Here is a 24,321-nt window from a genome sequence, read left to right on the forward strand (position 1 = left end):
ATTTTTGAGGCTGAGCTGCGGCGGCGCGAGGTTTGTGTTCAGAGGGAGAGTTTTCAAAGATAGCTTACCAGTCTGATTTGAGAACAACAGATCTTCACGTTCGCTACTATGTTTGCATTTTTATCAGGATTTTATGGCGGGATGACAGACCCCTACACACCACAATGGTAAACTAACGTAATTTTATTTTTTTACTTAATCGGACTATCTCGCTATATTATAGCATTAAAGCTAACCTATACATTGTAAACATTCCTTACAATGACAGCTGATAATGTAACCTGTCTCTTCACTCGCATGGACATATTAAGAACTCGTCGCATAATAGTTTGGCGTTAGTGTGCATGTAAAGTGACCTAGGGATGACTGTTAAGCTGTTTCAGATATCTGGTCGTATACTAGTTGGATGAATGGAGGTGAATAGTGATGCTATTCAGATGTTTCGAGATCATCATGTTGGTATGTTTTGCAGATCTGTCGTCAAAGCTTTGACTTGGTCTGGGATCTCGTACGATGGACGCGTCTTCCAGAAACATGTTCGATACCTTGAAAGATCACATATGGGACAGTAAGATCAAATCTAAATGTCGTTTCTGATTGATCAACATCGCTTGGTGTTGTCCCCACTAAATGATGATTACAATGAGGAGTATGCATGTTATGTGTTTTCGCTCCTTTCAGGAAACAAACATTTACCTACATTAATAAAATAAATAATAATACAAAGTATACGATGTCGTGACCTTTTTCCATCATTTTTCTTTACCTCCTTTTTCTATTCTCAATTTATACCTCCTTCTTTCAAATAAAACTTTCTCCATTATTTTTCTATGCCCCCTTTTTCTTGATTTGTAATTCTCTCCATTTTTAGATACCTCCTTTTTTATTTATTTTTTATTCTGCATCATTTTTTCTCTACCTTCTTCTTCTCGATTGTATGCAATGTGTCATACATGTGCTTCCTCGGTTTGTCAACAGACCTCAGGCAGCTCGACCCTGACTGGTTCAACGCGCTCGCGGTGAAAGCGTCTAACGAAGAGAATAACCGAACCGGACTGAACCAACCGAGACCCGCTCACGGGGGGGAGGGCTTCAAAACACCATTCGGCAAGAATGCATTAGACAGCCAACCTTTCTCCACCCCCAAGATATTCAGACACAGCAGGAGTTTACTATCCCCTGACCCGCAACATGATGGATCGTTTATTGAACAAGGTTATACACTTGTATACACATTTATTAGACATTTGTACGATTTTTGTAAGTTTGTAAGTTCACGATGTGTAAAAGGCCTATATGGCAATGATTATATTCAGCATTCAGTCCATTTATTTTAGATTTTTGAAATACTTTCTGCTCTATCATTTCTACTCAATACAGATTGATAGGTCAATACAATACATGCTAGGTCATTGGCCAAGCCTGGTCATGCCCCCTATTTTCCATCTGGATTTAATTAAGATTATTATTTTTATTTTTTCTATTAATAAAGTAGTGGAGTGTATTGATGGCGGCGTACATATACCAGTAGTGCTGATCTAGGGTGGCTGTGTTTACCGTCCTCTTAGGGAAGGAGCCTCTTCCATGGGCTGCTATGGGGACTGGACTGCAGGGGACGTCCGCAGAACGGTAAGTCTGGACCATAATTGAGGAGAGAAATATTGACATTTTGGTATTTCAATTGTCGTACTTTTACTTAATATTTTGCCCAATGATCCAATTAATTTGTAAGAAATTCCAAATCCAAATGAATTACAAATGATATTTGAAGCTAGGGTAGGTAATTTATAGAAGAATACTTTTTTGGTGCATTTGTGTTAATCGAATGCTATGACTATGAAATGCTATGAAAAAAACAAAACAGTTTTCACTCCATATTTGGCACTCATGACGCTGTAGTTCCTGCTCCAGTACCTCCGTGACCAAACTGTTCCGGAACAGGAACCATCCAAACCACTTTGGTAAGCTCAGCTGTCACTGTGATGACAACGTCATCGTCGTTGTTGAACACTTTGTCTATATTGGTCAACGTTCTGTTTTTCATTGGTGTCTTTCTCTCTGGTCTACCGCAGAACTACTGGACACACCCCAGCGAACCCTGGTCAGTCTCTTCTCTCTCTCTTTCTCTCTCTCTTTCTCTCTCTCTGTCTCATTCGCTTATGTTGGTCTATCTCTCCTTTGCTCCCTCAGATCTGTCTTTGACTTCCTCTCCCTTTCTCCTTCCAATTTTTCTCTTTCTATCTCTCCATCTTTCTCTGACACTGTCTCTCTCTCTCCCCTCTTCTCCTGCTTTGTCTCTCATTTGAATAACCTCTGCTGAAGTTGTCCTTTAATGGAATTGATCATGCTGGTGTTCCTCCCAGAAAATGATGGAGAGTCTTGGGGCCGAGGTGAACCCTGACGTGTCCTGGACCAGCTCCCTCAACACCCCACCTAACGTCCCCTCGACCCTCATTCTGTGTAAGACCACCCACCACCTAGCCTCTTTGTTTTATAGACCTCTGAACCTTCTCCCCATGTGGGGTTGTACCCCAACAGTCCACACCTTTTACTAGGGATTTTACAGTTAAGGAAAGCTCAAAAAATGATGCTTATTATTTTAAACATATTATACTTGACAAACTATTTGTGCCTTCTTTCTGTATTTGCTACCTGATCTTTGGTTTATTCTGAATTGTGGTAGCATAATGTTGTTGTGGCGATATCTCACTCTTCTTTTTTTGATAATTTGATTATGATTACATTCAGTTTCTGTTCCTAATCTCTTCTGCAGCTAAAAACGAGGTGATGTCCTCTCTTGAAAGCACGTCCGACGACAAAAATATCGTTGTGAGTAGTATTGTGTTTTATACTGTAGCAACTATCTACTAAACTGTGAAGACTTGTTTAACTCTGTAATAGTTGGCCTTTATTGGAACCCTGTTCTAAGTATAAGTTGAACAATAACCTTTTTGACATTTGGAGTTGGTTGGTATGAGTAAGAAAATTGTAATGATAATGAAATCAGGTAGATGCTGATATCTACTGTTTTTCTTTAGTTTGTCCGGAAGCTCTTCCCGTCTCTAGCGGACGCATCTGGAGTCAACGTACAATCGCCCTCCAAGAACCCCAAACCCAACACCCCGCAAAGTAAGCACATATTCTGTTTTACATTTCAGATGATTTAAATGATGAACTCAAGTAGTAGCAGTCTAAATAATACTGCCTTGATTTAATTTATTCATAGCGGGAGTGTGAAGACTCATTTTAAACCACACAGGTTGTACTCTATTCTAGCAGGAAGTCACATAGCTCTAGAACGGCGCCGGGGTTGGCCACATAAGCTACCATTAAACATAGTCTTTCTATCTCCGATCTGAAATCAGCTGTGGTCGGTGGTCGAGATGCCAGCCAGGAGGGAACGTCGTCGGACTCCATGCATTCCTCCCTGGACCAGGGCGACGAACAGTGGAGGCAGACCCTCCCCGACGCCATCCTGGACAAAGAGCTCCGCGACGCGGTGGCCGGCGTCCTGGACGGCGCGGAGAACGTCCTCTCCGTGTTCTTCACCAACAGCAGCTCGACTCTCAGGCGGGTCAAAAGCAAGGAGCGGATCAAACGGAGGCAGAAGGGGCGGACTCGGCACGCCAGGCGGGTCTCCGTGGAAAGGCTTGCAGAGACTGTCGGGATAACCGAGGGGGATGAGAAGCTGGAGGGGACCGATCTCTGCCCTCCGGCCCCTTCTACTCCCCCCGCTCAGAGAGAGACTAGCGGTGGGGCTGGTGCAGACAGTCAGTGGTCTCCGATCAGTCTGACAGAGATCACAGAGGCTGGTTTGGATAGTTCAGTTGACAATCTTGGAAAACAACAAGAACCGGAATCCGGACATTTTACAGGAAAAACTGAATGCATGTTGGATCCTTCTAAAGTAACGTTGCAAACGTTGAATGCAGCAGACTCTCTTTTTAGCAAGAAAAAAAGACAGTTTGTTTATAACGTTCACAGTCCTCTACCTAGAGGGAAGGAAGAACACAAGCCAACTCAGAAAGCACAACAATCTAAGCTCATCTCTGGTAAGTCTTTATCATTGACTAACTTAAATAATTGATCCACTAATTCTGATACCGATAACGGTCTTCTGCGGTCAAATGTCTTTACCGTTAAGCAAGTGGTCATATTTTCAATATTATGTTGATTACTATTAATGCATCAACGATATTCACATTTATCAAGCATTGCCTTTTATAATTCCAGAGATGTTTTGTACAACTGTGCTGTTTGACATAATAACCTGAACTTTATAATGTCATGTTGTATTACAGATCAAGAACCGTGTGTGCATCGGCAGGAGCCAACAGCTGATGTTCCACCCAGCGTCCAGGGCCCTTTGGGGGGATGTGGTCCAGTTCCTTCTGCAGCGACGGGGACCAGTCAGGATCTGGACATGTCCCAGCTCTGCAGAGCCTTAGACCAGGATTTCACTCAAATGACAGAGGTTGTAAAAACACAACAAGATCTCTTCTCCCCCTCCACCTGTCTGTTACTGGTCAAGGAAAGGAACAAGAAAATATTTACCGATGGGGAGGCAAGCCGGAGGGAGACTGTCTGTCCCCGCGCCGATAAAGGGCCAGAGCTGACGGGCTATCGGAGCAACTCCTACGTAGTGCCTGACAGTGGCATCCTGTCTTGTGCTACCGATCACCAAAAACTGTGCCGAACGTCTTCCCCTGTTCCCTCCATAGTCCCTAAGCAATCGTTCCATGGTGCAAACTCTACAGGGACCAAAAAGAGTCTTGTTCCTTTTACCCCTCTAAGCGCAGAGAAGGAAAGAAGTCTTTATGACGAAATGGAGGAGGATCCACCCGAGTTAAATCAGTCCGTCCAATCCCACTCGATATCTGGCATTGAACCATTGATTGAAGAGGTCATCGGGCCTCAAGGAGACCTTGGTGGAGATGTTTATACTGAACGCAATACTGAAGGTCAGGCCACTATGAAGGAGCAATACGGGTTAGGATTTCTTCCTTCGACAAGCGGGTCATCCGGATTCAAAACGGCTTCAAATAAGGGGATTCCGATTTCTTCAGTGAATCTGCAGAAAGCCAGGGATATCTTTAAAGAGGTTGAGGAGGTAAGCTTTCCAAATGTTCCGCTCACCAGAAATGACGAATCCACAAGGAACGACATGAACAAGTCCATCCTACAAAATGATGTCTTAGTTTCAGCCATTCCAGCCGTCCCAGCCTCGGCCCAAGCCCCCGCCCCAGCCTTCGTCCCGGCAGTTTTAGGTGAGAAAAGTGTTTGTAATCAACACCGTTTGACTGCGTCACAGAAAGCCCATGTCACAGAGCTGTGTAGCCTTTTAGAGGAAACACACACCCAGTATGATTTCACTCCGTTCAAACCTGCAGAGCTGAACGTAACTCATCAAGAAGTGGATCTCTCCCCCAAAGCGACAGATGCAGAATTAGACCCAGACTCTCTTGTCGGTATAGTTTTTGATGACAGTTTTAGCTTCGATGCTGAAAAGCATCTCGATGAAAACGTCCAAATTCCTCTAGGATGCAGCAACCACATGGTTTCAACTTTGGACAATGAATCAGTTATTCCCCTGAAAAAGAATGAAACGTCCACCCCTATCAATGTACACATCACCAAACGAAAAGCCACTCTCAAAGCCGTTGATGTGTCAAATGGGCATGAAAATAATACCACTAGTTACACTAAATTACCCAATCATCAGGAGAAATATCCCTTGATGTGTAACCTAGGCTTTCAAACTGCTGGTGGTAAGTCCTTCAGTGTTTCAAAGAAGTGTTTGAGCAAAGCCAAAGCTTTGTTTTCAGACCTAGAGGACAGTTATTTACCATTCACAGACACTGCTGATGGCTCCCGTCATGTATCGGTAAACAGTGGCACTGCTTCCACTCACCAACAGATACCTAACCGTAACTCGCACAATATTGCTTCTGGTGTGGGAACTAGCAACAATCTCCATCTTGATAGCCCGGTTTCTAACACCGTAAACAGCGGTGAAAAGGTCTCCATCACTGGGACACCCTTTTGTCCAAGCATCTCAAGTGATAAACCTACAGCTGAAAAACCCGGATGTGAGAATAGTCAATTTCATAATGCTAAAGTTAGTGAACTGAAGGGAGGTTTCTCGACGGCCAGTGGGAGAGGCATTACCATGTCAGCACGAGCTATCAAAGCAGCAAGCAGTTTCTTCAAAGATTTGGATGCTATGGTAAACCAGGATGATGCTCCACCTCAACATCGGAAGTGTAACACAGTAATGGTGAACGAAAAGGAAAGCGACTGCAGCCTTAAAAAGGAAACTTTCACAGAACCTGAGCAGAGGTACCGTGAAATAGCAAGCGCTTGTGTCGTGCCTTCTGCATCCTTGGCAACAAAGAGCGATGATGACAACCAAACGTATAACGGTGGTTTCAAGACACCAATGGCGACGGACGTTGTTTCTATCCCCAGGAGAGCACCTCTGAAGGAGCAGTCGGGGTCTGTATCCTCAGCCTCTGCCACGCTGGTTGTTGGATCTTACCGTCACGGTGGTTTCTCCACAGCAAGTGGGAAGAAAGTTTCTGTGACGGGTGAAGCACTGGCAAAAGCCCAAACTCTTCTGAATGAATGTGATTTGGTAGAAGAAGTAAAACTGAACGTTGATGCTTCAACAGCACGCTCTCTTCCCACTCCATCTCCAAAAGAGGATTGTTTTAAGCCGGGTGCTATAAGAAGGTCCACTTTGACCGCAAAGTGTCCTTGCCCTTCCTCTTCAGAGAATGTTGGCCCCAGTGTGGTTAGTGAGTCAGGTAGTGCTAGGGGTTTCTCTACGGCCAGTGGGAACATGGTGTCAGTGTCTGACAAGGCCCTGACCAAAGCCAGTTCTCTGCTGAACGAGAATTTAACCGACAAAGAAAAACAACAAGCTGCTCTAACAGGAAACCATCAGGGCCAATCTCCGAATCCGATTCTACTGAAACCAAGGGGTGGATTTCAGACCGCCAGTGGTAAAGGAGTGGCCATTTCAGCTGCCGCTCTGCAAAAGGCGAAAGCAATGATGAGCGATTGTGATGCCCCTCCAACAGCAGACAATCAGGGCCAATCTCTGAATCCTATCCCAGGTGGATTCCATACCGCCAGTGGTAAAGGAGTGGCCGTTTCAGCTGCCGCACTCCAAAAGGCGAAAGCAATGATGAGCGATTGCGATGCCCCTCCAACAGCAGACCATCAGGGCCAATCTCCGAATCCCATCCCAGGTGGATTCCATACCGCCAGTGGTAAAGGAGTGGCCGTTTCAGCTGCCGCACTCCAAAAGGCGAAAGCAATGATGAGCGATTGCGATGCCCCTCCAACAGCAGACCATCAGGGCCAATCTCCGAATCCTATCCCAGGTGGATTCCATACCGCCAGTGGTAAAGGAGTGGCCGTTTCAGCTGCCGCACTCCAAAAGGCGAAAGCAATGATGAGCGATTGCGATGCCACTATGGAGGCCCCCGCCCATTCCAATGGGCCGACCAAAGCTCCAAGACCTGGCAGTGGTTTTCACGCAGCCACCGGTAAACCCGTACAGGTGTCGTCCGAGGCCCTGCAGAAGGCTAGATCAGTCTTTGACGACTTAAGTTACGACGCCGAGACCGTTGCCCCCTCGACGTCAACGGAGGAAAAATTCAGAGAATGTCCAAGGAATCTTGAAGGAATGAAGTTGAGCTTCACCACTGCAAAGGGCGCAATAGTCCAGGACTCTGAGGACAATCTTTTAAAGGCGAAGAACCGTTTGAATGTAGAAGAAGAGAGTGTTTGTTCTATGTCTGGTGCTAACTCTCACTTGGAAGATAATAATGAGCTAGAGATGCTAGATGTTAACACAACATTACTGAACACGGATAATCGGAGAACTGAGAAGCAAACGACTCCCAGAGAAAGAAATGCTTTCACTTCTACGTGTGAAGATCTGGAAGGTGATGCTCAGAGTGCTGATACGAGTGCTTCAGTGGAAGGTCGGATACTGTGTGCTCCAATGGTGTCAGAGAAGATGACGGTCCAATCATATGGTCCGGTCAATATAGCGGGAGAAACGGCCAACGCAACAGGGAAGAGATCCATAGATGATGCAGATTTGACTGGTGAGTGACGATGTAAAAAATAAGAAGAGATATATTTTTCAAAACTAAGGGTTATAGTCAGACCACAAAGAGGCCATACCTATATTGTGGTCGTTTTCAGTTTTGCACTTTGCAGACGGTCCCTAAACCCGACAGCTCATAGAAGCCAATGCATTTCACCGCTCGCTAAAGACGGCTCGTTTGGATGAAAACAATGTTGTAGCTGGTTCTCTAGGTTACTGCAATTAGCTAGAGGTGTCAATTGTGTCGCAACGATGTTTCACGGATGATCTATTGAACCGCAAACTCCGAATCTGCCAATTTATTTCCAACTTTACGGAAGTTCCTCTCCGTTTATATGCTTTACTCACAGGTGTGTGAATTGACCTTGATATGAAGCGTCGGTAGCGCACGATAATATAAAATATTATCTCTCCTCTCCTCTCCTTTCCTTTTATATGCTTTACCCACCTCTCCTTTTATATGCTTTACGCACGAGTGTGGGAATTGACCTGGATATGAAGCGCATATCCTGCGACCGTAGCGCACGGAATGTTATATTATTTTAAATTTAAATAAAAATAAATTCAGCAGCGGCGGTCATATTTCAGCAGGTGCATATAGGGGAAACACTGTTAATATTTGAAAACGTATTGCATTTATTGCTTTTTAGGTGATTAACAATTATTTAGGATTGCAGCACCTAAGCTTTTTCTTGCATTTCCTTTCTTCCTATTACTAAATTATTGTTTAATACGCTACATTTACAAACATCTCTTCACCTTCCAGACCAACCTCCGCTAAAGAGGCGGTTATTGGAAGAGTTTGATCGTGCTGTGAATGGAGATAGGGCAAGGACCCTGCTGCCTGCTAAATGTTCTCCCCAGGGTAAAGCAACACACACTGATCCCAGGTCCCCATGCTACAGTAACACACACTGAACCAGGTCCCCATGCTGCAGTAACACACTATGATCCCAGGTCCCCATGCTGCAGTAACACACCCTGATCCCAGGTCCCCATGCTGCAGTAACACACACTGATCCCAGGTCCCTACTGTAAAGTAACGCAATATGATCCCACATCCCCACAGTAAAGTAACGCACTATGATCCAGGTCCCTACTGTAAAGTAACGCACTATGATCCAGGTCCCTACTGTAAAGTAACGCACTATGATCCAGGTCCCCATGCTACAGTAACACACTATGATCCCAGGTCCCCATGCTACAGTAACGCACTATGATCCCAGGTTCCAGTTTTTAAGCAACACACTATGATCCCACGTTCCCCTGATAAAGTAACACACTAACATCCAAGGTCCCGATGGCAGTGTAATCAATCTTGGGGTTTAGCACCCGGATGGTTGGCTCTAGGGCACCACGGCAACGGTTGCCCTTGGCAACTGTTACTAGGGAGCCTCTGGTTGACCCACTTGCCCAGATCGTCTTTTTTGTCTCTTTACTTTGGACTAAAATGTAGGCCTAATTAAACAAACCTTTCATTGATCAAGATTGGTGGCATAGATGTAGGAAATATTTGTATTGCTCCAATATTACAAAGATGTAAACATTCACATTCTCAGTAAAATTCAGGGCTGATTTTTTCTTTTCGTTTCGTGTGGAGCCCTAGATTTGAACACCGGGGAACTCTTTTATTTTTTAAACTGGCATGTTCGACCTCTACTGGACATCCAGCCTATACTTACTTACTGATGTCCTTACCCTGATTTGTGTTTGACCCGATAAAGGTTTTCTTAACGACAGGAGGGTTTTCAAGTACAAGGTCTCCCTGGAGCCACACATCACCGGGCCACACAGGTACGTCTTGACGAATGGCAACGGACTGGGTCGCTCCTAGGGATGCACCGAAATGAAAATTCTTGGCCGAAACCGAAACCGAATACACTGAAACAGTTGGCCGAAAGCCGAAACAGAATACCGAATGTGGCTTTTGCTGTTTTCCATTCATTTTGCTTTAATTTTTCAACATTGCATAAATCCAACAATAAAATGTCCTTTATAAACATTTTTCTCTTGCTTTTCAATAATAAAAGTCAATTACAAATTTGACACAAAATATGTATTTAATACTGAACGTTTTCTAACTTTCCAGCAGACCTTATAGCAAGAATTGAAGAACAATGTACCTTTATGTAAATGAGTAAAACATTTGATTATTCTATTTTTTATTATTATAGTTTTTTATTAGAAATAACAATGTTCGGTGTATTTTTTTTCGACCTTTTTACTCCTTCGGCCGAAACCGAAAATTATGTTTTGGGCCATTTTCGGCCAAACATTTTTGGTGACCGAATATTCGGTGCATCCCTAGTCGCTCCTTTATTACAGCTATCGCTTGGACGTGTGCGTCATCTATACAGAAAGGCTTTGTGTGTGTGTGTGTGGTATTTAGAAAACTCTAAGAAATGTTCTATATCTGCTGTAAAAAATGGGCGCTACTAATACATTTAGATATACATTTAGGGCATTTGGCAGACGCTTTTAACCAAAGTGACTTACACGTAAGTCACTTTAAGAAAGAGAAATGACAATATATCGCTGTCGTTACAGTAAGGATGTTCATGGAACAAGTGCCAAGCTCTTACAACTCTTAGGTTAACCCATTCGATGTTTATAGCAAAGATAGCTAGCTTAGGATGCAACATGATGCTAAGTTATATTTTTAAGTACTACTAACAATAATTAAGCATGTGTGCCTGTGTGTGTTTCCTCCCGGTTGTCAGGGATGGGAAGAGCTTTGTGGTCTACGCCAATCCGAAGCCCCCCCCAGGCCCGGCTCCCATTCCCGCCGCCACCCCCGGCCCCCTGGCCTCGGGCTCCAGAGTTCCGGTCTTCGTCCCCCCGTTCCTAAAGAGGAGGAGAACCGACACCCCCCAGTCCAACCCGGACCCCCAAGGCACGACCAGGGCCAGGACCCCTGCTGTGTTCATCCCTCCCTTCAAGAAACCCCTACAACCCCCCACACCTCTTCCTCTCCCTCTCCCTCCTTCTTCACCGACACCGGCTGAAACCAGCCCGTACGTCCGACCGGCGACCATAACGACCAAAGGCACTGCGATGGTAACGGTGACCCACGGAGAAGGAAGAGGGAGCGGTTGTCATGACAGCGAGGCAGATGGCGTCCCAGGGGAGTCTGCTGCCACGGCCTGTGACCCGGCAACTAGAAACCTGGGTAACCTGAGCTGATACTCTTTTAACCTTTCGGATTTAATGTTTGACATTTTCTACTGTCCCCATAGCAAAATAATATCTCTACATCAGTGGCTCTGGCCCATGAGCCCATCTTAAGGTCTCAACAATGAACCCAATCGACATCTGACTGCGTAGTAATTTCCCGGTGAACGTATCCTTATCATAGCACACCACAAGGGATTCTAGCTTGTAGCTCCTCAAGTTCTAATGGTGGCTACAAATCAATAGGCAGTCTGTCCATATATATATATTACCTTATTGAAATCAATGACTAAATACATCGGAATTTTACTGTCAATAATCAATAGCGTATAAGCCAGCATCTCCGATATATCTGTCTATTTAATAGGTGTTCTTAAGACCTTAAATAGGAAGGGATTGTAAGCAGGTTTTAGTGAGTTTAGTTGGTTTTAGCTAGATATAGCGTTTTGTTAATTTAGCTCTACTGGCGTTTTCTGTACGGGCGCCTTGAGATTGACAAAAAGTACTTTTATAACTAAAACCAATCCTTGTGGTTCCCAGACGTGGAGCAGGACCCGGTGGACCCTGATGGCCTCCGGGACCTCCGGCTCGCGCGGGACCTCCAGGACATGAGGCTCAGGAAGAAGAAGCGCCAGACCGTGCGTCCGCTCCCTGGGAGCCTGTTCCTGGCCAAGGCCTCGGGCGGGGCCAGGATCCCGCTCCGGGCCGCCGTCTGCGGGCTCCCTCCCGGCCGCCACTCCCCCCAGCAGGTACCGCGGCGCTGTCACATCAAAATTGTACCGGGGGTGAAAATTGTACCGCCTACGTAATCTGCGTTCGAACCTGCCTGGCAACAGACGATCACGTCGAACGTTGCCAGTTGCCAGAAACTATTTACATCAGGGATGGGCAACTTTCATGATAAAGAGGGCCATAATTCTTCGTCTTCACCATCAGAGGGCCATGTGACTGTGCACTTCAAAAATAGACGTAAACTGAGAGAAGCTACACATTTTTTAATTAGTTGGATATGATTTCCTGTGTTCTTCATTTTGGGGATGGCCACTACCTACAAAATCTTCCAGATTCATAACCTATGTATGGTATGTTGATTGAACCAACATACATTAATTTCATGTTTTCCATGTTCAAACAGCCACATGATTGGTTAGTATTTTGATCAGTGCAAAGGGCTCACATACATCATCATTCAATGATGTCACAAAACTGAAAAAAAGTGGCCCAACATTAAGTGCAACAACTCAATGAACTCAAACCCAACAAGCATGATATTCACTTCAGGGCAGTTTTAGTAGTTGTAGTGGCGACTTAAGTGGAAATCTTTCATGACTCATATCGCTTCTAAGCAAACTAGACACATGGGTTTGCCTTTGAATTCTATGAACAGATACACTGCTTTTCTTCTTTCTTAACCAAGTTTTCTGTAACTCGACCAAATGTTCTGTAAAATCTCTAACTTTTTTAAAAAATTGTAAAATTTTAAATTAAATAAAAATTATGTGCGGGCCTGACTGAGTGAGGATGCGGGTCGTATGCGGCCCGCGGGCCGCCAGTTGCCCATCCCTGATTTACATCATTGTTCATGAGGATTTGTATATAATATTATATGATTATATATATTATTTAGTCATTTTAGCCGCTTCTTCCAAAGCGACTTACACTGAATTAGAGATTCACGTCAATAAGGAGCAGGAGGGTCTCTACCTCTTAGTATCCCTACAGGTAGACTTCAGTGTGGACCCTTGAGGTTCAAACCCATTACCTTTAGCACTGGTCCAACCCCTCACTCACTCGTTTATGCCTGCATCCGTCTGTTCTCCGCCAGCTGTACCAACATGGAGTCCACCAGCCGGTGTGGACGGTGACGGCGGAGAACGCTGAGTCCTTCCGGCTCTCCTTCCGGAGGTTCTTCAGGTGGGGATCGCTCGGTGAGCAGGGGGGGGTCCAGCTGGCGGACGGAGGCTGGCTGGTCCCCCGCGATGACTGGACCCTGGGCAAGGAGGAGTTCTACAGGTAACGCACCCCTACTTCACCCCTAACACCTGGATTGTTGAGGGCACAATTTTGAATTTCGAAGATACTAAGTTAGACGTAGGTAGCATAGACACAGAAACTGAAACCGAAAAACGTAATGATTCGTACCCACGTGCAAACTACTATCTATCTTACCAGTATGATTCACATTATGGGCAGATGTTGCTTTAGATGAGTTTTAAAACGATGTTTGGGGAAGAGGATGATACTTACGGTCACAGGTCCAAGATGTTGGAGAACCAAAACGAATAAAAGACAATCCTTTCCCCAACGCTGTGTCTGTTGTGTTGGGTCCCCAGGGCTCTGTGTGACAGCCCGGGGGTGGATGTGAAGCTGCTGAGCCAGGAGTGGGCGTACAACCACTACCGCTGGGTGGTCTGGAAGCTAGCCTCCATGGAGAGATCCTTCCCTTTGACCATGGCAAGCCTCTGGCTGAACCCAGAACAGATTCTCCTCCAGCTCAAATACCGGTACGCCACGCTGTGATGTGCCATGTGTCCATTTAGCATTATCAACATTGATCTTTCTTTTGTTCATTTTTTTATTAAGACTCGTATGAACCTCTTAATACATAGGCATATTTATAAAAAGCATATATGTCATTTAGAAAAAGTATAAGAAGGAAGAAACATCTTATTTTTTATTATAAAAGCTTTTAAGCCCTGACTTTAATGTGTATATACTAGTGCTGTCAAGCGATTAAAATATTTAATCGCGATTAAAAAAAAAAAAACGCCGTTAAAATTGGTTTGCGTTAACGCCGTTAATAACGCGTTTAACTGACAGCACTAGTATATACTGAATATTGAACCATTGTCCCAGTAGCTTACCCAGTACCTCCAGTACCTTCAGTGGTCTCACCTCCACGCTGTGTGTTGTTCGGTCCCAGCTACGACGTGGAGGTGGACCACAGCCGGCGCCCGGCCTTGAGGAAGATCACGGAGCGGGACGACGCGGCCGCCAAGACCCTGGTCCTCTGTGTCTGTGGGGTGGTCCGCACGGGACCGGACCCCGGCGCTCCCAACGGGCCTGCCGACCAGCAGACCCCCAAGGCCGAGTCCCACGCCCCTCCCCCGGGCGTGGTGTGGCTGACGGACGGCTGGTACGCCATCAAAGCCCAGCTGGACGCCCCGCTGACGGCGATGCTGCGGCGCGGGCGCCTGGAGCCGGGCGGGAAGCTGGTGGTGTATGGAGCCGAGCTGGTGGGCTCCCAGGATGGCTGCTCCCCCCTCGAGGCCCCCGAGGGCCTCATGTTGAAGGTACCCTGGGGAGGAAGGGTGGGGAGGGGGTAGGGCTGCACAATACATCTCATTTTTATTGCGATGACGATATTGGCGTGTTCTCGCAATATTTTCGCAATATCTTTTTTAAGTAATGCATCCGCGAAAAAAAAGAGAACCAAAAATGAGACTAGCCCCGCCCATGCAGTCTACCTCCGCTGCAAAGCAAACCAAGCGCTCCCTGTACACCTGTTTGCGACTGCGTGAGTCCATCCTGCACACAGCGGCGCGAAGCCTGAAAAAGGGCAATTTGCCGCTGAGCACAGTGTGTGGCTCCTACCACTAGGGGGTGGTAGAAATTCAAAAGATTTTTTTTTTTTTCAATGAATAATCTTGGTAAATAATCGTGATATCAATATTGATCAAAATAATCATGATAATCATTTTGGCAATAATCGTGCAGCCCTAGGAGGAGGGGCAGTGTAAGGCAAGGCAAGGCAACCTTATTTATATAGCACTTTTCATACACAAGGCAGACTCAAAGTACTTCACATATAAACATTGTCATACAATAAAATAAAATAATAGATAAGTAAAAGAAAACATATTCAAAGAAATGGGTAAAATAGAAATTTGAAAAGGCATTTTAGTATTAAAATAGAAAATAAAGGCAAAGTTAAAAAAGCCTTTTAGAAAGTGCAATGTATTTAAGATTTAGCAGAAAGCTAAAGCAAACATAAAAGTCTTCAGTCTTGTTTTAAAGGTGCTCAGAGTTGGGGCAAGTCTTAAATCCTCAGGGAGTTTATTCCAGCTATTTGTTGCATAGTAACTAAATCCTGCCTTCCCATGTTTTGTGTTTTCTCTGGGGATAATTAACAGATTGGTCTCAGAAGATCTTATGGTCTAGAAGGCTTATGTAGTGGAAGCATATCAGTTAAATATTTTGGGCCTAAACCATGTAAGGATTTATAGGTTAGCAACACGATTTTGAAATCAATTCTCTGACCTACAGGAAGTCAATGTAACGATTTAAGAATTGGTGTAATATGTTCATATTTTTTGGTCTTTGTTCTAGCAGTAGCATTCTGAACAAGCTGAAGCTTCCTCATAGTTTGTTTTGGGAGACCTGTGTAGAGGTTAACATGTTCGACTGACGGATGGTGAATCTGCAATGTCCTCGGCCCTCCTGTAGTCATCTTGGAGCCTGACGTCCTTACCCTGACCTGTCTTTAACACCTTCATCCACAGGGAGTTCAAATACATATCATTAAACAAGTCATCAGTAAGGGCAGGTCATAGACAGAGAGAATGCGCTCCCTATTACTTAAGAAACACTTTCTGTCGTCATTTGTTTTTGTCGGGTGCTGATGTTATTCGTCGGGGCGAATTGATAAACATGTACGCTGTGATCTAAATTCACATCATCAGTAATCTCGACCGGTAGTAACCAGTGTAGTTTTGGGTGTAATCTAGTTGACATGGAGTGCAAGTCCTTCCTCCTTGAGTGGGGCCGATGACGATGATGACGACGATGATGACGACGACGACGACGACGACGCCGATGATGACGACGATGACGACGACGACCACAACCACGATGATGATGATGATGATGATGATGATGACGACGATGTGATTTCCCCCAGATCGGGGCCAACAGCTGCAGACGGGCCCGTTGGGACGCTAAGCTGGGCTTCCAGCGCGACCCCCGCCCCTTCCTGCTGCGCCTGTCCTCTCTGTTCAGCACCGGGGGGGCCGTCGGCTGCGTAGACCTCCTCATACTCAGGAGCTACCCCGTCCTGGTGGGTCCATGCTACCGCCCAGGTTCCGTCGGATAGAAGCTAGCACACCAGAAGCTAGCACACCAGAAACACTATTTGGGATGTTGGATATTATTATTCTTTTTATGATTTTATTCAGTTCTTATTGCTAATTCATTCTTATTGTCGTTTAAATCTTGTTCTTTCTGTTAAAAAAACGCAATTTCCTGGGATTAATTAGGTACATGTCATTCTGTCGGAGAGCTATAGAAGCTTGCTCACCTGAAACACTAGTTTTTAGCTTTTGTCTTTTAACTTTTAAAAATGGTTATTTATGTATCTAACCCTTCCTTTCTGGGATTAATAAAATACTATCTTGGCTTATCTAAACCATGGCCTCTGTCCTTGGAGTTAAAGAAAAGGTTCTAATTAAAGATATATTTACTGTCTGTTTTTCATTTCAGTGGATGGAGAAGAAGCAAGATGGCGTCTTTGTGTTCCGTAGCGGGCGAGCAGAAGAGCGCGAGGCTCGGAGGTTCGACGACCACAACAATAAAACCATGGAGGCCCTCTACGCCAAGATCCAGGCGGACATCCAGAGAGAGGACAAAGGTAGTGCCAGGGAACGGAACAGTCTAGGTACTGACTGAAACACTTTGGAATGACAGTGTTTGGTACTGGGGTTTGGTTCTTAATGGTAGTAAACAACTGGTACAAACGGGTCATACTAAAAACCCTCACTTCTCGTTGGCCTCCGGCTAGGTTTATTGGACACACAGTAGCCTAGTTAAGTGCATGCTAGCGCTACTTGTAAACTAGTACAAGTACTAACGAGCATGATGTGTCACGATATGCAGAAATGATCTTGCGTGTGTGATGGAGAGGTTCAAATTGAAATGGAATGGACTACTGGACTTCTTGGGGATTGTGTAGGGACTATGGTTTTATTGGTTCCCCTGGTGTGGTCTTTGGGGACTATGGATGTATTGGTTTAGTCCTCGGGTTTGGTCTGGTTGTATTGGTTTTCTCCTGCGGTGGTCATGGGGGTACAGTAGGGGGTACGCTCTGACCGGTGTGGGGTTCTCACAGGTACCGACCCGCCCGCTCGGAGGAGGACTCTGAGGCAGAAGGACGTGGAGAAGTTGAGCGATGGAGAGGAGCTTTACGAGGCGTTCGAGAACGACCCTGCTTACCTGGAGGTAGGCGCACGCACACACGCGGAAGGCACACACAGACACGCCACTCACAGGTTAGGTGACAACATTAATACAGCCTTGAGATACATTTCCTTGTATTAAGGCCCAATCCCATCTCTAGCCCTTACCCCTTCCCCTTACCCCGTCAAAACAAGGGGGAGGGGTAAGGGGAAGGGGTAAGGGGTAGAAATGGGATTAGGCCTAATTAAGATACATGTCACATGCCTAACTCCTGATGCTCTCTCCTATCCTCTCCTCCTCTCCTCTCCTCTCCTCTCCTCCTCTCCTCTCCTCTCCTCTCCTCTCCTCTCCTCCTCTCCTCTCCTCTCCTCCCCTCTCTGTCGTGTCAGGCGTGTTTGAATGATCAGCAGCTGGAGGTCCTTCAGAGCTACCGGCGCTCTGTCCTGGAGAAGCGGCAGGCCGGGCTGCAGGAGCGCTGCAGACGTGCCCTGGAGCAAGCCCAGGAGAGCCAGGGAGGCTGTCCCCGACGAGACGTCACCCCTGTCTGGAAGCTGTGTGTCGTAGATGCCCGGGCGCCACCCGGCGACTCTGGTGGGTTTGCTGTACTCTAACTCCAATGTCCGCCTTGCACCAGTGTGTGGCCAAACCCCTTGATATTCAAACTTTACTAACTTTTGAATGAAATTTCATTGTTAACCAGGATCTCAGAAATGGGGTCGGCTTAGCTCAGGAGGTAGAGCAAGTTGTCTTGTAAACCGAAAGGTTGCTAGTTTGATCCCCAGCTCCTCCCAGCTGAGTGTCGATGTGTCCCTGAGCAAGACACTTAACCCTAACTGCTCCTGACGAGCTGTCTGTCGCCTTGCATGGTTGACTCTGCCGTTGGTGTGTCAATCTGTGCATTAACCGATGTAAGTCGCTTTGGATAAAAGCGTCTGCTAAATGCCCTAAAAAAATTGCACGATAAGAGGAGTCGAACTAGCTACTGAAATCATAACTGAAGAAAGGATTATTTGGGTTTGTACTTCCGAATGAATAATTCTTCCCTTTGACTGAGAAGGACAGCGGGTCATTCTGCATCCACCTACCTTGAACCACTTATATGCTGTTAGAGAAACTACATCGTGGTCTCTACCGTGAACCAGCTATGTGCTGTTAGAGGAACTAGCTGCTATCCTCGACATGAACTACATGCCATTGGAGGAACTACATGCTATTTTCTACTATGTAAAGGCTGTTGGATGGAAATAAGTCCTAGTCTCTGTCGGGAACCATCGAAAGGCCGTTGAAGGAGGGGTGCTATATTATGGGATGTTTCCGTTTCCTCTTCCAGTCTACATGTTGAACGTGTGGAGGCCTCCAGCTGACCTGCAGGCTCAGCTGAAGGAGGGCGCTCGGTACCGCGTCTACAACCTCTCCGTCACCGCTGGCAAAAAGCGTAACCCTGGGGCGTCTGTCCAGCTGACCGCCACCAGCAAGACACACTTCCAGGAAGTACAGGTAACCCATGCCCAAATAAGCCCTCTCTTTCAGGTCCAATTTCAATTCATTCTTATACATTTTTAAGTATCTTTTACTTTAGTTTTTAATTTATTCTATTTTATCCTATTTTGAATTGATCACTTATGTCCCTACTTGTTTATATTGTGTTATAATTAAGCAATAGATCACGCCAGGCTGTGGTATGTGCTCATTATACCACTGTTAAGGGGCGTTGTCCGGCCCCGACGCGCAGCGGAGGGCCGGCGACCCCCTTCACAGTGGTATAATGAGCACATGCCACTGACTGAAGTGATCTATTGCTTTTATACAACGGTTACTATTATGGCGAAACGAAAGTCATAGACACACTACACTTAAAAAGAAACCAAGAAAGTCAAAGTAGCCGTTTTAGTAAAGAATACAAAAAAGTAGTCCCTCCTGGCTGCCTTCAAAATGCACGACGGTCGCTATGCAACACACTTTAGCGTCCCTCCGAGAGAACGGTTGTACCGGTTTCCACTTCATGGCGCGGAGTGATACCTTCACAAAATGATTGGGTGTCATAGCAGTTATGTATACGCTCATTATACAACAGTTAGGAACCAATCAGATCGCTGGATTCAAGCCCCCCGTTGTATAAATATATATATATCACTGTTTGTTCATTGTTCATTGTTATTGTCTTAGTGTATGCACCTTATTCAGCAAGCCAAATTCCTAGTTGGTGTAAAACCCTTCTTGGCAATTAAATCCTTTCTGATTCTGATTCTGATATTTTAAGCTATTTTAATGCGGCTTTAAAATCATATGCACCAATTTTTTTCAGACGAAATCATCCCGTTTAAATGTACAAAAGCGAAAGCTGAGAATGTACCTAGCGTGGAGCTTTTACTTGACGCTTTTACTTTAACTTAGTGCTAGAGTACATGCATAGTGAGTGTTTAAGTTCCCTCTCACGGTGCTAACCTACTGCCGGGGATCCAGGTGGGCCAGGACTGGCTGTCGGATCATTTCCAGGCCAGACAGGCGGTCCACTTCCAGGAGCTCCAGCGCCCAGAGGTGCAGAGCGCCTGTGGGGAGGTGGACCTGGTGGGATACGTCGTCACCACCGCAGACACGCACGGTAGGACCCCGTCTTCACCAGACTGGCGTCTGCATGGTGACGTTAATGCTGTTTTCAAGTGCAAACAATGTTCTTTCAGATGCAACAATCATCATATATTCATTGGCTGTTCGCAGTCTAACTGTCTAACTCTAACTGTTGAAAAGCATGAAAAGCATGTCTGCTAAATTTCTGCATTTACATTACATTTACGTTACATTAACATTTGGTGTTTTAGCAGACGCTTTTATCCAAAGCGACTTACATCGGTTAACACACATATTGACACACAGACGGCAGAGTCTTAGGCAGTTTCTCGTCAGGAGCAGTTTTAGGGGTTAAGTGTCTTGCTTAGGGACACATCGACACTCGGCTAGGAGAAGCTGGGGATCTTAGTAGCGACCTCCCTGTTAAAAGGTCAAGGTGCTCCACCTCCTGAGCTAAGCCGACCCACTAAACTAAATGGTAATGCTAAACATGAAATTATTCAACTTGCCCTTAATGTTCCTACGTGAACCCCAGGTACCTCCCCGGTGGTGTACCTGGTGGACGGGGACCTGAACCTGGTGAAGGTCCGCTGCTTCTCCTCCCTCCTCCAGTGGGGCCTGGAGGAGCTGGTGAAGCCAGCCACGCTGCTGGCTCTGAGCAACCTGCAGCTCAGCGCCCGGCGTGCCACGACACTTCCGGTCCTGTACGCCAGCGACCTCACCGCCTTCTCCTCCAACCCCCGCGAAGCCCACCTGCAAAGCGCCCTCGCACAGCTGAGAACGCAGACCCGGGTACGACGTGTTACATGGTCGTACGTTATCCATCGCTTTCTGTGCATTATTGATAGTGCTGTCAGTTAAACGCGTTATTAACGGCGTTAACGCAAACCAATTTTAAAGGCGTTAGTTTTTTTATTGCGCGATTAACGCAAATTTATTATTATTTTTTTTATTTTTTTCTTTGGCTCAAAACAAAGAAGCAGTGGCCTGACTACTATGTTCAAGGCAGTATGTTTGTATGTTCATCGTTTAATTGCACTATAGGCTTTTTTTTTGTATCGTCCTGTTTTGATCAGTATATGCCAATGTTGTTATCAGTAAAAAAACAATTGCAAAAGGCAAGCCGATGCACTTCACCATGTTGATAAGAGCATTAAAATGAGAAAAATGTATGGGACAAAGAAATCAAGGGATATTTAGCATAGAAAGAAATGTGCGATTACTCGCGATTAATCGTGAGTTAACTATAACATTAATGCGATTAATCGCGATTCAATATTTTAATCGCTTGACAGCACAAATTATTGATAATGTAGGACCAGTAATGTCACCACAGATCTTGGATCCATTATCAATGTCTCTATGTCTGGCCTTCCTCCAGGCTCAGGACGGGTTCCTCCAGCGAGCTCAGGAGACGCTCAGCTGCTGGAACCAGGGAGAGGACGCAGCCGCGGGCTCTTCGCCCTGGTCGAACCGGCCCAGAACCCCGGCCATTCCAACAGCCCCGGGTCGACCAAGCCCTGCAGTCTGCGTGAGTAATCTTTAGGAAGTCGTTGTTCCTTAAAGGCTGAATTCTACTGCTGCGTTGAAAAGACGCCATAAGTATCCCATGGCATGCATTGATGGTTCCGCATCGCTGATTCTGACCGTGTATCAATTTAATATGGATATAACCTGTCTTTAGGCCTAAAAAATTTTTGGTTTGGTTACGGTTTCTGACCGACCCTGTCAATTTATGTGCGACCCAAATTATTTTTGCATCAAAAGAATTTGATGCAAACTATAATTACGTTTTTGTACAGCACCTCTTCATTCTGTACAAGGATGAGCGAATTTTCTCGTTTTTAAATGAAAACAACCTACCTATCATTCGCTGCCGCTGGAAATAATAAAATAAAATAAATTCCCCATCTACCCATGACCTCAACTGACAACCAACAGGAACCAAATATTATTTTTTTTAGTTTTTATGATGTTAATCTCTGTACAATCTGATGGTAATCCCTGTCAAATTAATCGGTGACGTTGTGTGTGCCAGGTGACTCCCCATCAGCCAACCAGGCTCTTCTCCGCCACCTCGTCCTCCACTCCCCAGACCGACAACCCTCCTCCTCCCCCGACTAGCGACCCTAAGACCCTGCGTCGCAGGAGAGCTCTGGACTATCTGTCTCGCATGCCATCACCCCCGCCGCTCGGCCCCCTGGGAAGTCTGGCGTCACCCGCCTGCGTCAAAAAGACCTTCAACCCCCCACGCAGGTCCACAACGCCGGCCGCCGTTGCAACGACGAGACACGTGGTCGCCGTGGAAACGACGAGACACGTGGTCGCCGTGGAAACGACGACCCCAGCTCCACGGACCACGGGTCGGACCATGAAGGAGCAGGAGGAGGAGTGGGAGAACGATGAAGGACTAGCGCAGATTGACACGCAGGTCCTGCATGGTGGAGGTGAGGCCTCCTGACCAGTAGGGGGCAGCACTCCGGTCGTTCCGCTGCTTAGACCCGTTGGAAAAACTTGTTTTGTTCTTGTTGCACTGGAATCATTGACTGACGGTTAGAGTGAATGCCACTCACTGCATTGAGGTCCCAAACAAGTTGTTATCGATCGATAAATCAGGGGATGAGTTGCTATAAATCACCTTTGGTTGGTGTCAATTCTTGAATATTTATATTTTGGTCAAACTGTAAGATAATAAAAACATTTTTGATGAATACATTTGTATTATTATGAATGGACAGGTGCTGGAAAGTCTATTGGTTAGGGTGTTTGACTCCCAGCTGAAAGGTTTAGGGGCGTGAACCCCCAATGTACGGTCTGTCACTTCTATTTTACACCAATTTAGAACTTTTAATAATTTGACCTGAGTGTCTTTTTCACGTCTGGATTATTGTTACATTCCTCAGTCAAGCTGCCTTTGCTAGACTACAGCGGGGGCTCCAGAAACAGCTGCCCCAACACCTCTGTCTTATTGTCACTTCACGAGTCTTAAAGGTGCATATTAGAATACATCTAACGGATTCCAAAGCTTTGCATGTTCTTACCAAGGAACGGCTGGTATCAATGGGCTAATGGGGCTAAGCCCTCCCTATCTTTTACAATAAACATGAGAACATTATTAAATTATTGCAAATATTAAAATATAATAATTACTAAAACTTAGAATTGGTTGATTTTGGTGCAACGGAGAAGCAACAGCACCAAATAATCACAAAATCGCAGGAGATACATATAGATATGTTGCGTGGGTGGGCTAGAAAAGTAGAAAAATCAGCCCAGACGATCTGTCTGGACAGATTTTTCTAAGCCCACGCTTAAGAAAATCAGCATCCAATCGGTGTCGTCCAATCGTGATTGACAGGTGTTATGACATACCCCCTTGATTTAGAGACCATTTGGGCTAAATGAATATAGCCCAGTGGGTCACCAACCTTTTTGAACCTGAGGGCTACTTCATGGGCATGAGTCATACGAAGGGCACCCAGTTCTATACAGTCTTCTGAAATAACAAATTTGCTCAGTTTGCCTTTAGTTATATATTACTATTAATGATTAATGATACTCATCTATGTGAAGACATGTTAATTAATTAAGTCATGTTAATGCTTTCTCACAATAATTATCAACAGGTGGGAAAGAGTTGTTCAAGAGTAATTCTATTTTTAGAACAGGCCTGCGGGCGCCTCATGTGGTCCTTGCGGGCGCCTCATGTGGTCCTTGCGGGCGCCTCATGTGGTCCTTGCGGGCGCCTCATGTGGTCCTTGCGGGCGCCTCATGTGGTCCTTGCGGGCGCCTCATGTGGTCCTTGCGGGCGCCTCATGTGGTCCTTGCGGGCGCCTCATGTGGTCCTTGCGGGCGCCTCATGTGGTCCTTGCGGGCGCCTCATGTCGTCCCTGCGGGCGCCTCATGTGGTCCTTGCGGGCGCCTCTTGTGGTCCTTGCGGGCGCCTCATGTGGTCCTTGCGGGCGCCTCATGTTGTCCTTGCGGGCGCCCTGGTGCCCGCGGGCACTGTGTTGGTGACCCCAGACTCTCAGTGGTGACGGTCACTGTTGGAGGCGGGAGAAAAAAGTGACAAAAAAAAACCTGACCACAATGGCGAGCGCTAATTTACCGAACGAAGTGGACTATTTACTGACTCATCCGTTTTCGTTGATGTCTTCAGAAGAAGAAAAAGAAATATAGAGACTGGGGGCACATCGGCCAAACGATGTTCAGATTAAACAAAAGGACACGCGACAAAATCGTTCATTTTGCACCTCTTGGTTCGAAAGGAAAGAATATCTTAGCTAGGA

The 24,321-nt window shown here is 45.8% G+C and overlaps 1 protein-coding gene across 2 annotated transcripts; it reads left to right on the plus strand.

The window, feature by feature from the left end:
- Positions 1-22,743, plus strand: brca2 (BRCA2 DNA repair associated). Of its 2 annotated transcripts, XM_030381820.1 has the most exons (27): positions 2-167; positions 473-568; positions 979-1,215; positions 1,569-1,629; positions 1,900-1,961; positions 2,073-2,101; positions 2,364-2,460; positions 2,774-2,829; positions 3,039-3,129; positions 3,366-4,052; positions 4,302-8,120; positions 8,889-8,987; positions 9,847-9,916; positions 10,843-11,291; positions 11,834-12,042; positions 13,119-13,306; positions 13,627-13,797; positions 14,217-14,586; positions 16,194-16,349; positions 16,772-16,919; positions 17,397-17,506; positions 17,854-18,055; positions 18,795-18,961; positions 19,928-20,066; positions 20,568-20,824; positions 21,414-21,563; positions 22,071-22,743. In XM_030381820.1, the coding sequence occupies exons 2-27, from the start codon at positions 514-516 to the stop codon at positions 22,491-22,493; spliced, it is 8,502 nt and encodes a 2,833-aa protein (XP_030237680.1). In that variant the 5' UTR covers positions 2-167; positions 473-513; the 3' UTR covers positions 22,494-22,743. The 2 variants fall into 2 exon arrangements, with proteins under 2 accessions (XP_030237683.1, XP_030237680.1); XM_030381823.1 differs by lacking the exon at positions 8,889-8,987 and having other exon boundaries at positions 1-167.
- The last annotated feature ends 1,578 nt before the right edge of the window (positions 22,744-24,321 follow it).

The sequence above is a fragment of the Gadus morhua genome, chromosome 16 (assembly GCF_902167405.1).
Source record: "Gadus morhua chromosome 16, gadMor3.0, whole genome shotgun sequence".
Taxonomy (NCBI): domain Eukaryota; kingdom Metazoa; phylum Chordata; class Actinopteri; order Gadiformes; family Gadidae; genus Gadus; species Gadus morhua.

What these genes read in the sequence shown, in the direction of transcription:
- brca2 (XM_030381820.1), top strand. Translation starts at nt 514, where the DNA reads ATGGACGCGTCTTCCAGAAACATGTTCGATACCTTGAAAGATCACATA. An exon ending in CAAACCCAACACCCCGCAAA is followed by an intron (nt 3,130 to 3,365) that starts GTAAGCACATAT and finishes ATCTGAAATCAG; the next exon opens with CTGTGGTCGGTGGTCGAGAT. An exon ending in ACGACCCTGCTTACCTGGAG is followed by an intron (nt 17,507 to 17,853) that starts GTAGGCGCACGC and finishes CTGTCGTGTCAG; the next exon opens with GCGTGTTTGAATGATCAGCA.